This window comes from Pistacia vera, unplaced genomic scaffold (assembly GCF_008641045.1).
Source record: "Pistacia vera cultivar Batoury unplaced genomic scaffold, PisVer_v2 Contig269, whole genome shotgun sequence".
NCBI classification, from domain to species: Eukaryota; Viridiplantae; Streptophyta; class Magnoliopsida; order Sapindales; family Anacardiaceae; genus Pistacia; species Pistacia vera.
In genome coordinates this window covers 648279-660401 of record NW_022196078.1, presented here as the reverse complement: position 1 = coordinate 660401, position 12123 = coordinate 648279, and the positions used below count along the sequence as shown (strand labels likewise).

Sequence of the window (12123 nt, the reverse complement as noted above, 5' to 3'; positions counted from 1 at the left end):
GGATCCACTGTGAATTGATCAATCATGAATTGTCACATCAGGTTGTATGAAAAAGTTGTAAGTGTAGTATTGCTGTTAAATTAAATTAGAAATTTTGTAGATGCAATATTATTTTTGAAGAACCATCTTTGGGTGGTCGAGTGGGACGATATGAACTCTTAAGTGTATTATTCAAGAAATTTTGAGGTCGATTTCTCTTGATTGCTAATAAGGGTAGTCACTGGAAAGTTTATTCGATCATTAACTTTAGAACTCCAAAAGATTAGTTAAAATGTGCGTAAATTGATCCGAACACTCTCTGATCACCAAAAAATGTTCAAAAATTTGTAATAATTTGAAACTTAGAGCAATTTTCTTTAAATTCTATATTATTTTTTAAATGAAAAGGCTGAGAATTACCCAATAGGGAGAAAGTCGTGAAACAAAGAAAAAATCAACAAAATTCTCGTAATAAATAATTAAAATAAAGTTTATTTAATATAATTTAATAGTTGTAAAGCTGACTTTAGTGGATAATGGGTAACCCAAGTGATGACCCGACTCTACTACTACTTAAAAAACTCTCTAAATTTCTCTTTCATTCAACTATTCAAGGGGCTTGAAATTGGACCAGTGCCAGCTGGGAAAGTGACGCACCATCTGACGTAAAAAAAAGAAAGGAATTATCTTAAAAATAAAATAAATCTGAAAAATCTATATTCAATTTTTTCCAATGCTTTAGTCTACGTTCCACACCCTTTTTATAGGCGAGCCCATTGCACCGGTAAAAGACTTCACAGACTTCACACACATAATCCAATCTTTTAGAATTCTCCCTTTGATTTATCTTCCTCTTCCCCAGCGCTCTCTATATCTATCTTCTTTCTAATTCTTCACCTTTGATTTATGGACAAAGGATGGGGACTTACTCTTGATTCTGATCCTATCACTAATTATTTCTTCACTAACAACAAGAACAAGAACTCTTCAGTGGCTGCTGCTGCAGCTGGTGGTTCCAGGTTTAGAATGGTGAACAACAACAACAACATAGGCGGTGGTGATTCCTCCTCGTCGGTGGTGAGGATGTTTCAGTTCGGCGGTGGCCCTCCTCCTTCCCCGCCGTTTGATGATAACCGGGTCGTGGTCGATGAGGTTGACTTCTTTTCTGATAATAAGAAGAGGGCTGTTGATAATCGTGATGATAGTAATACACAACAGCTCGTTTGTGTTAGTGTCAAGAAGGAGAATTCCAATGAGGAAGTGGGGCGTTTGAGGACTGGTTTTGATGTAAATGTATGAAACTAATTTGAGTTTCCTTTAATTATTCTTCGTTTTCAACACACCATTGAATTTGTTAATAATGGTTTTTTTTTTTTTTTTTTTTTAACTAAATATAGACTGGCTTGCATCTTCTCACTGCTAACACCGGAAGTGATCAATCGACGGTGGATGATGGGGTTTCATCTGATATGGAAGATAAACGAGCTAAAACTGAGGTAAGAAGATTATGAATTGAAGAGTGTGTCTTTGTCTTTCTTAATAGATGGAGAATTTCCAACTAAATTAATGGTTTTTTTTGTTTCAGCTGGCACAATTACAGGGAGAGCTTCAACATATGAATACAGAAAACCAGAGGCTGAGAGACATGCTTAGTCAAGTTACAAGCAATTACAATGCCCTGCAGATGCACCTTGTTGCATTAATGCAACAGCAACAGCAACAAAATCAAAAAGCAGAAAGCACTCAAGAACATGAGGTAATTAATTATTGAATAAATGAATTTTTTTAATTTTTTTTTTTCTTTTGAAGTGTAAAATTGTTTGTTCAAGGAGCTGACTTGATTAAATTTGACAAATCGATTCATTAGACTGTTGAAGGAAAAGCTGAAGATAAAAAGCATGAAGTAATGGTGCCGAGACAATTTATGGATCTGGGTCCTTCTGGAACAGCTGAGACAGATGAGGCCCTGTCTAATTCTTCATCGGAAGACAGGACTCTATCGGGGACGCCTCCGAACAATATCGAGGTGGCATCTAAAAGCAATGGAAAGGGTGAGATGGTTTCATTTGAACAAGAAAATTCCAAAAGAATCGGTAGAGAAGAAAGCCCGGAATCTGAAACTCAAGGTTGGGGTGGTCCGAACAAGGTTCAGAAATTGAATTCTTCATCATCTAAAACTACTATTGATCAATCCTCGACTGAAGCGACCATGAGGAAAGCCCGTGTCTCGGTCCGTGCTCGCTCAGAAGCTCCCATGGTAAGTTTAAACTTCAATAATTTTACTTTTTCTTTCTGAAATTAATAGCTACCCGTGAAAGTTATTAATTTTATTCGGTTTATTAATTACAGATCACTGATGGATGTCAATGGCGAAAATATGGACAAAAAATGGCTAAAGGAAACCCATGTCCTCGAGCTTATTACAGGTGCACCATGGCCGTCGGTTGTCCAGTTCGTAAACAAGTAAGTGGCTTGATTAATTTTTCCAAAAGTATTTCAATGGAATTAAATTAATCCTGTGATGAAGTGAAACTTATATGATTTATATATGAAAAAATTCTCAGGTGCAACGTTGCGCGGAAGATAGGACGATTTTGATAACAACTTATGAGGGAAATCATAATCATCCTTTGCCTCCAGCTGCAATGGCCATGGCATCAACCACAACAGCAGCTGCCAACATGTTACTTTCAGGCTCAATGTCAAGTGCAGATGGGATAATGAATCCAAATTTGTTGGCCAGAGCTATTCTTCCATGTTCATCAAGCATGGCAACAATTTCAGCTTCAGCCCCATTTCCAACAGTGACATTAGACCTGACACACTCACCAAATCCTCTACAATTCCATAGACCTCCAACACAATTCCAGGTTCCATTTCCAGGGCAGCCACAAAACTTTGGTTCAGTATCAGCCCCTCAGTTGCCTCAGGTTTTCAGTCAGGGACTATATAACCAATCAAAATTCTCTGGTCTTCAGTTATCTCAAGAACTGGGTTCTAATTCTCACCAAACTCTCCCTCCGTCATTGCCCCAAGGCCCCCAACAACCACCGCAGTCCTCCTCACTGGCTGACACCGTGAGCGCTGCCACGGCTGCCATCACAGCCGATCCCAACTTCACAGCAGCTCTTGCTGCCGCGATCACATCCATAATCGGTGGTGGTGCACATCCATATAGTAACAGAAACACCTCCAATAGTAACAGCAACCCCAACCCCAACCCCAACAACAACAACAACACAAGCAACAGCAATAAAATCGGCAGCTTCTCAGGAAATTAAATTTGAGAAGACCAGCGCCGGACCCTGTTCATCTTTTTTTAATTAATTTTTGTTCATCATTCATAAATCAGCCAATGTTTGTTAGTTCTTTTTTTCCTCTTTTGGGGGTTGAGAACGAGATTACATGTTCATATATTTCATTTTTTTCTTTTTTATGTAACGGTGGGAATGGAGATCAGATCATCAGGAATTCTTTCTTATTATTTCATTATGAAAATAATTGTTCCTCACAGATTTCTTTTTCTCTTCTCGTTGATTGATTTATCATAAAACTATGTTTCCAAGAAAAGACAGAGAGAGGTCAAGAAAATACGGCTATGACCATTTGACACGTAAAATGAGAGAAATGAATTGGAAAGAAATAACCTGAAACAGTCGACTTTACAGAGACTTCCAGGAAACTACGTGACTGTTAAGTTAAAGCAATACAATAATGAATGCATGAATGAATGAATGTGGGATTAGGTTAAAGGAAGTCAAATTGATTCAATAAACAGAAAAAGAAACTGTAGTTTCGTGGATTGTGGATGAAGTGCTTTAGTTTAATTGGACAACTCAGATACGTTTTTGACTTTCCGTGCATATTATTTGACATCATGTCAAGCTCAGGCTCCCATATAAACCAATCACCAATCAATCAAATTAAAAAATAGGAACTGCTGAACGTGGAACTTTGTGGGTCGCACCGTACTTTTTCTTCTTCAATTCACCGTACTAAAATCTGTGTTTATCGTGTAATTTTCATGGCACATGCAGGCATGTGCCGGTTGAAGAGGGATTTGCATGATTTTTTTTTTCAAGCTTCTTTTGATATTTTTTTTATAAGTTCATTGTACCCTAATTAATGTTTATTAAATGGAGGATGGTTTTTAATTGGGTAAAAGAGCAGTGGTTGGCTGCTGTATTGATCTTTCTGGGGTTCTGGTTCACGGATTTATTCCCCCCCCCCCCCCCCCCCCCCCCCTCCCCCCCCCCCCCCCCCCCAACAAAAACAACATAGGCGGTGGTGATTCTCCTCGTCGGTGGTGAGAGTGTTCAGTTCGGCGGTGGCCCTCTCCTTCCCCGCGTCGATGAAACCGGGTCGTGGTCGATGAGGTTGACTTCTTTTCTGATAATAAGAAGAGGGCTGTTGATAATCGTGTGATAGTAATACACAACAGCTCGTTTGTGTGTGTCAAGAAGGAGAATTCCAATGAGGAAGTGGGGCGTTTGAGGACTGGTTTTGATGTAAATGTAAGAAACTAATTTGAGTTTCCTTTAATTATTCTCGTTTTCAACAACCCTTGAATTGTTATAATGGTTTTTTTTTTTTTAAATAAATATAGACTGGCTTGCATCTTCTCACCGCTAACACCGGAAGTGATCAATCGACGGTGGATGATGGGGTTTCACTGATATGGAAGATAAACGAGCTAAAAGGAGGTAAGATTATAATTGAAGAGTTGTCTCTTGTCTTTCTTAATAGATGGAGAATTTCCAACTAAATTAATGGTTTTTTGTTTCAGCTGGCACAATTACAGGGAGCTTCAACATATGAATACAGAAAACCAGAGGCTGAGAGACATGCTTAGTCAGTTCAAGCAATTACAATGCCTGCAGATGCACCTTGTGCATTAATGCAACAGCAACAGCAATTTTTTTTAATTTAAGAATTTTGTAAAATTATTCAAAATTAATTTCTGAATTTGGCAATTTGCTCTTCATAAATTGTATTTGAGTTGTTAATAATATTCTGAAATCACGGAACTAAACCAATGAATTACCGTCAAACACATCCTCAATCAATGAATCAATCAGTTCAAATTAATTAATTAAATATCATGATCATGACTAGGGATATTATAAAATACTTTATAATATATTCCAAATCAAAGAAATACGTAATTAAATTAAAATAAAAAAATAAGCTACGGTCTAACCAATCTGCAGGTAATACTTAAACCAGTCGCAAGAAAACCAAGAAATGAGAACATGTTGTAAAGAACAAACAACAGAGGAGTCTAAAAAGTCAAACCAAGTGACTCGGTCCCACCGGTAAACAGTCAACAAGGTTCCCGGGCTAAGATCCAAAACGTGGAGACTCTTCTTCAATCTTCATCTAAAGTGTGTGGAGAGTGTAAATAAAAGAAAGGGGTGGGGGTGGGTCCACGGTGGCGACTTGGTTACTTCCCCGCCCGGTCACCGGTCACACTAAGAGAGAGAGAGAGGCGGGCCGTCAAATTCGTTGACTTGGTTGGCTCAATCTGAGAGTGTAATTTTCTTTTTGATCACGTGGAACGCGCCGCACAATTTGGGGCGGTGGGATGGTGATTTTATTTAATATTTATTTTTTTTCTTTTGATTTAAGAACCAGTCAATATCTTTCTTGACGAAATGTAGACGAAGCCTCTCTTTCTTCCTCATTCCAGATTGTCAACTCGCTCCCTTTTTTAATTCGGATCCCCGACCCATCTCACATTTTTTTCTATTTTATTTTCCAATTAATTTCATTAATATCCCTTCACAATTATTATTAACTTTAGATTAAAAAAAGAAAAAAAATTATGTATCCCTTAATTGCAGTATATATTTTTCTAAATTATATAAAAAAAATAAAAAACGTTGGCTTAAATTAACAATAAAATTACGCTTACAACTTTTTTATACAATTCTAACGTGATAGTTCGTAATTTGTCAACTCGCATTTAAACAAACGGGATCTACTATGAATTGACCAATCATGAACTATCACATCAGGTTATATAAAAAAGTTGTAAGTATAGTATTGCTCTTAAATTAAATTAGAAATTTTGTAGACGCAATATTATTTTTGAAGAACCATCCTTGGGTGGTCGAGTTGGATAATATGAACTCTTGAGTGTATTGTTCAAGAAATTTTGAAATCGGTTTCTCTTGGTTGCTAATAAGAGTGGTCACTGAAAAGTTTATTCGATTATTAACTTCAGAGCTCCAAAAGATTAGTCAAGGTGTGCGTAAACTGATCTGAACACTCTCTAATGCATTTGGACATACGGGATCCACTGTGAATTGACCAATCATGAATTGTCACATCAGGTTGTATGAAAAAGTTATAAATATAGTATTGTTCTTACATTAAATTAGAAACTGTCACATCAGGTTGTATGAAAAAGTTGTAAATATAGTATTGTTCTTAAATTAAATTAGAAATTTCGTAGATGCAATATTATTTTTGAAGAACTATCCTTGGGTGGTGGAGTTGGATAATATGAACTCTTGAGTGTATTATTCAAGAACTTTTGAGGTCGATTTCTCTTAGTTACTAATAAGAGTGATCATTAGAAAGTTTATTCGATCATTAACTTCAGAGCTCCAAAAGATTAATCAAGATGTACATAAACTGATCCGAATACTTTTTGGTGATCAAAGAATGTTCAAAAATTTGTAATAATTTGAGACTTAGAGCAATTTTCTTTAAATTCTATATTATTTTTTAAATGAAATGGCTGAGAATTACCCAATAGGGAGGAAGTCGTGAAACAAAGAAAAAATCAACAAAATTCTCGTAATAAATAATTAAAATAAAGTTTATTTAATATAATTTAATAGTTGTAAAGCTGACTTTAGTGGATAATGGGTAACCCAAGTGATGACCCGACTCTACTACTACTTAAAAAACTCTCTAAATTTCTCTTTCATTCAACTATTCAAGGGGCTTGAAATTGGACCAGTGCCAGCTGGGAAAGTGACGCACCATCTGACGTAAAAAAAGAGAAAGGAATTATCTTAAAAATAAAATAAATCTGAAAAATCTCTATTCAATTTTTTCCAATGCTTTAGTCTACGATCCACACCCTTTTTATAGGCGAGCCCATTGCACCGGTAAAAGACTTCACAGACTTCACACACATAATCCAATCTTTTAGAATTCTCCCTTTGATTTATCTTCCTCTTCCCCAGCGCTCTCTATATCTATCTTCTTTCTAATTCTTCACCTTTGATTTATGGACAAAGGATGGGGACTTACTCTTGATTCTGATCCTATCACTAATTATTTCTTCACTAACAACAAGAACAAGAACTCTTCAGTGGCTGCTGCTGCAGCTGGTGGTTCCAGGTTTAGAATGGTGAACAACAACAACAACATAGGCGGTGGTGATTCCTCCTCGTCGGTGGTGAGGATGTTTCAGTTCGGCGGTGGCCCTCCTCCTTCCCCGCCGTTTGATGATAACCGGGTCGTGGTCGATGAGGTTGACTTCTTTTCTGATAATAAGAAGAGGGCTGTTGATAATCGTGATGATAGTAATACACAACAGCTCGTTTGTGTTAGTGTCAAGAAGGAGAATTCCAATGAGGAAGTGGGGCGTTTGAGGACTGGTTTTGATGTAAATGTATGAAACTAATTTGAGTTTCCTTTAATTATTCTTCGTTTTCAACACACCATTGAATTTGTTAATAATGGTTTTTTTTTTTTTTTTTTTTTAACTAAATATAGACTGGCTTGCATCTTCTCACTGCTAACACCGGAAGTGATCAATCGACGGTGGATGATGGGGTTTCATCTGATATGGAAGATAAACGAGCTAAAACTGAGGTAAGAAGATTATGAATTGAAGAGTGTGTCTTTGTCTTTCTTAATAGATGGAGAATTTCCAACGAAATTAATGGTTTTTTTGTTTCAGCTGGCCCAATTACAGGGAGAGCTTCAACATATGAATACAGAAAACCAGAGGCTGAGAGACATGCTTAGTCAAGTTACAAGCAATTACAATGCGCTGCAGATGCACCTTGTTGCATTAATGCAACAGCAACAGCAACAAAATCAAAAAGCAGAAAGCACTCAAGAACATGAGGTAATTAATTATTGAATAAATGAATTTTTTAATTTTTTTTTCTTTTGAAGTGAAAATGGTTGTTCAAGGAGCTGACTTGATTAAATTTGACATATCGATCATTAGACTGTTGAAGGAAAAGCTGATGATAAAAAGCATGAAGTAATGGTGCCGAGACAATTTATGGATCTGGGTCCTTCTGGAACAGCTGAGACAGATGAGGCCCTGTCTAATTCTTCATCGGAAGACAGGACTCTATCGGGGACGCCTCCGAACAATATCGAGGTGGCATCTAAAAGCAATGGAAAGGGTGAGATGGTTTCATTTGAACAAGAAATTCCAAAAGAATCGGTAGAGAAGAAAGCCCGGAATCTGAAACTCAAGGTTGGGGTGGTCCGAACAAGGTTCAGAAATTGAATTCTCATCATCTAAAACTACTATTGATCAATCCTGACTGAAGCGACCATGAGGAAAGCCCGTGTCTCGGTCCGTGCTCGCTCAGAAGCTCCCATGGTAAGTTTAAACTTCAATAATTTTACTTTTTCTTTTGAAATTAATAGCTACCGTGAAAGTTATTAATTTTATTCGGTTTATTAATTACAGATCATGATGGATGTCAATGCGCGAAATATGGACAAAAAATGGCTAAAGGAAACCCATGTCCTCGAGCTTATTACAGGTGCACCATGGCCGTCGGTTGTCCAGTTCGTAAACAAGTAAGTGGCTTGATTAATTTTTCCAAAAGTATTTCAATGGAATTAAATTAATCCTGTGATCAGAGTGAAACTTATATGATTATATATGAAAAAAATCTCAGGTGCAACGTTGCGCGGAAGATAGGACGATTTTGATAACAACTTATGAGGGGAATCTAATCATCCTTTGCTCCAGCTGCAATGGCCATGGCATCAACCACAACAGCAGCTGCCAACATGTTACTTTCAGGTTCAATGTCAAGTGCAGATGGGATAATGAATCCATTTGTTGGCTAGAGCTATTCTTCCATGTTCATCAAGCATGGCAACAATTTCAGCTTCAGCTCCATTTCCAACGGTGACATTAGACCTGACACACTCACCAAATCCTCTACAATTCCATAGACCTCCGACACATTCCAGGTTCCATTCCAGGGCAGCCACAAAACTTTGGTCAGTATCAGCCCCCAGTTGCCTCAGGTTTTCAGTCAGGGACTATATAACCAATCAAAATTCTCTGGTTTTCAGTTATTCAAGAACTGGGTTCTAATTCTCACCAAACTCTCCCCCGTCATTGCCCCAAGGCCCCCAACAACCACCGCATCTCCTCACGGCTGACACCGTGAGCGCTGCCACGGCTGCCACACAGCCGATCACACTCACAGCAGCTCTTGCTGCCGCGATCAAATCAAATCGGTGGTGGTGCACATCCATATAGTAACAGCAACAACTCCAATAGTAACAGCAACCCCAACCCCAACAACAACAACACAAGCAACAGCAATAAAATCGGCAGCTTCTCAGGAAATTAAATTTGAGAAGACCAGCGCCGGACCCTGTTCATCTTTTTTAATTAATTTTTGTCATCATTCATAAATCAGCCAATGTTTGTTAGTTCTTTTTTTCCTCTTTTGGGGGTTGAGAACGAGATTACATGTTCATATATTTCATTTTTTCTTTTTTATGTAACGGTGGGAATGGAGATCAGATCATCAGGAATTTCTTATTATTTCATTATGAAAATAATTGTTCTCACAGATTTTTTTCTCCTCGTTGATGATTTATCATAAAACTATGTTTCCAAGAAAAGACAGAGAGAGGTCAAGAAAATACGGCTATGACCATTTGACACGTAAAATGAGAGTAATGAATTGGAAAGAAATAACCTGAAACAGTCGACTTTACCGAGACTTCCAGGAAACTACGTGACTGTTAAGTTAAAGCAATACAATAATGAATGCATGATGAATGAATGTGGATTAGGTTAAAGGAAGTCAAAATGATTCAATAACAGAAAAAGAAACTGTAGTTTCGTGGATGTGGATGAAGTGCTTTAGTTTAATTGGACAACTCAGATACGTTTTTGACTTTCGTGCATATATTTGACATCATGTCAAGCTCAGGCTCCTGTATAAACCAATCACCAATCAATCAAATTAAAAAAAATGGAACTGATGAACGTGGAACTGTGTGGGTCGCACCGTACTTTTTCTTCTTCAATCCACCGTACTAAAATCTGTGTGTTATCGTGTAATTTTCATGGCACATGCACGCATGTGCCGGTTGAAGAGGGATTTGCATGATTTTTTTTTTTTTTATAAGTTCATTGTACCGTAAAATGTTTATTAAATGGAGGATGGTTTTTAATTGGGTAAAAGAGCAGTGGTTGGCTGCTGTATTGATCTTTCTGGAGTTCTGGTTCACGGATTGTTATTCATTATGAAGTTGGCATATATAGTAAAGGGTTTGAAGTTAATTATATCTTAAAGTTTCGTGGTCTAAAATTAGGACAAGTTTGGTGAATTGTTGCCAAGTTCAATTAAATTAGCTTTGGAAAAGAAAAGAAAAGGAAAAGAAAAGAAAGTTACGTAAATTGGTTGAATTAAGATTGGGGGTTGCGTTATGTTTTGATGTTAGAAGTAATATCAAATGAATGAAACAAAGATAACACTAAACTTTGTGAGAATAAATAAACCGCTGGCTCGACCTAGCCATTGGATTAACGTTTAGCGGGTGAAGAATAAAGCTTTATTAAAAATTTAAAACCACTTCGCTTATGGTCCGATGGCGAGATTATGGGTAGAGATGGTAATAGATCCGATATTTCTAGGTATCCAGTCTGACCCGGCCCAAAAAGGTCGAGCTTTACTTGATGTTTGCAGGCTTGGGCTTCTGATTTTAAGGCCCGGCCTCGGGTACGGGCCGGGTTTGAGTATGTCTTCAGGCCTGGTTGGATAATTTTAGTATTAATTATACTAAATTACCCTTATATTATATATTTAATTACAAGATTATCCTACATATATATACTCATTTTTTTCAAACCCTACATAGATGGAATGATGGATGAATGCACTTTGTGGAAAGTTATTTATATATTTGGTGAGTATTAAAAAATAAATTAATATTTAAAAATTGTTTCTAGAATTAAAAATAGAAAAAAAATTGAAATTTATTAATATTTAAAAATTAAAATTATAAAAATGGGTGGGCTTGGGCCGGGCATGAGGTTACAAAAAGTTTGTCGAGCCGGGCTTGGGCTTTACTTGTCATACCCGTGACGGGCCCAGGCCAGGCTTGGGCCTTTGTCATGAGATCTAGCTTGGGCCTGGGCCAAGGCGTACCCAGTCCTAGCCCGACCCATTGCCATCACTAATTATGGGTACTCAGAGGTTTTGTGTTTGAGTAACACAAAGTGATCATCTACTATATTTATGACTTACCTGGTCTATTGGACTTGTAGGGTGTTTAATGGATCCCGATCATTAGTTGAGATATGCTTAAACTGACTCAGACACCCCAATTACCCAAAAAATGATGTTCAATAAACCTTAGGGATTAGTTGAGATTTACACAAATTGGCCAGTAATTAGAATTTATTTTTTCATAAATTTTACCAAGTAGTGGGTTGGAATTATATTACTCAATGAGAACCTAGCGGGCCCTTAACTTGGGTTGATTCAAGTTTCATAGTTGAAACCCATTTGAGGTGTTGTTGGGCTACAAATGCTGACCAATTAAGAAGTTAAGGCCTCTTTTACAAGGTAATTTTTGGATGCTCCACAACTGGATGAGACCAATCCTAGAAAAGGAAATTAATGTAGCATTGGAAGCTCTCAAGCCCTTATCAATTTTGTTGCCAATCGAGGTGTTTGAGTCAACTTGTATGCACATTGACTAATCCTCATGATTTATTGAACACTATACAAGCCTAAAGGATCAGATAAATCATAATGTGGTAAGTAGTCTCAAGGTACGAATCTAATGTCATTGGCTGGGAGTTTCACACTCAAAAGGCTAACCTATTAGGTGGAGGGACTTAACACATTTATAAGCCCAGGACTTCCCCAATATGTTTTCGATGTGGGATTCATTAGA

General features: G+C 37.3%; 1 protein-coding gene and 1 pseudogene across 1 annotated transcript; both read left to right on the top strand.

Moving 5' to 3' along the window:
- The first annotated feature begins 823 nt into the window (after positions 1 to 823).
- Positions 824 to 3494, top strand: LOC116133387 (probable WRKY transcription factor 31). Its single transcript, XM_031419089.1, has 6 exons — positions 824 to 1272; positions 1377 to 1475; positions 1565 to 1735; positions 1847 to 2236; positions 2329 to 2442; positions 2544 to 3494. Exons 1-6 carry the CDS (start codon positions 886 to 888, stop codon positions 3258 to 3260), a joined length of 1878 nt encoding a protein of 625 aa, XP_031274949.1. The 5' UTR covers positions 824 to 885; the 3' UTR covers positions 3261 to 3494.
- A 3652-nt stretch (positions 3495 to 7146) lies between these two features.
- Positions 7147 to 9661, top strand: LOC116133386 (annotated as a pseudogene).
- Positions 9662 to 12123: the final 2462 nt, after the last annotated feature.

What these genes read in the sequence shown, in the direction of transcription:
- LOC116133387 (XM_031419089.1), top strand. Translation starts at nt 886, where the DNA reads ATGGACAAAGGATGGGGACTTACTCTTGATTCTGATCCTATCACTAAT. An exon ending in CTCGCTCAGAAGCTCCCATG is followed by an intron (nt 2,237 to 2,328) that starts GTAAGTTTAAAC and finishes TATTAATTACAG; the next exon opens with ATCACTGATGGATGTCAATG. An exon ending in GTTGTCCAGTTCGTAAACAA is followed by an intron (nt 2,443 to 2,543) that starts GTAAGTGGCTTG and finishes AAAAATTCTCAG; the next exon opens with GTGCAACGTTGCGCGGAAGA.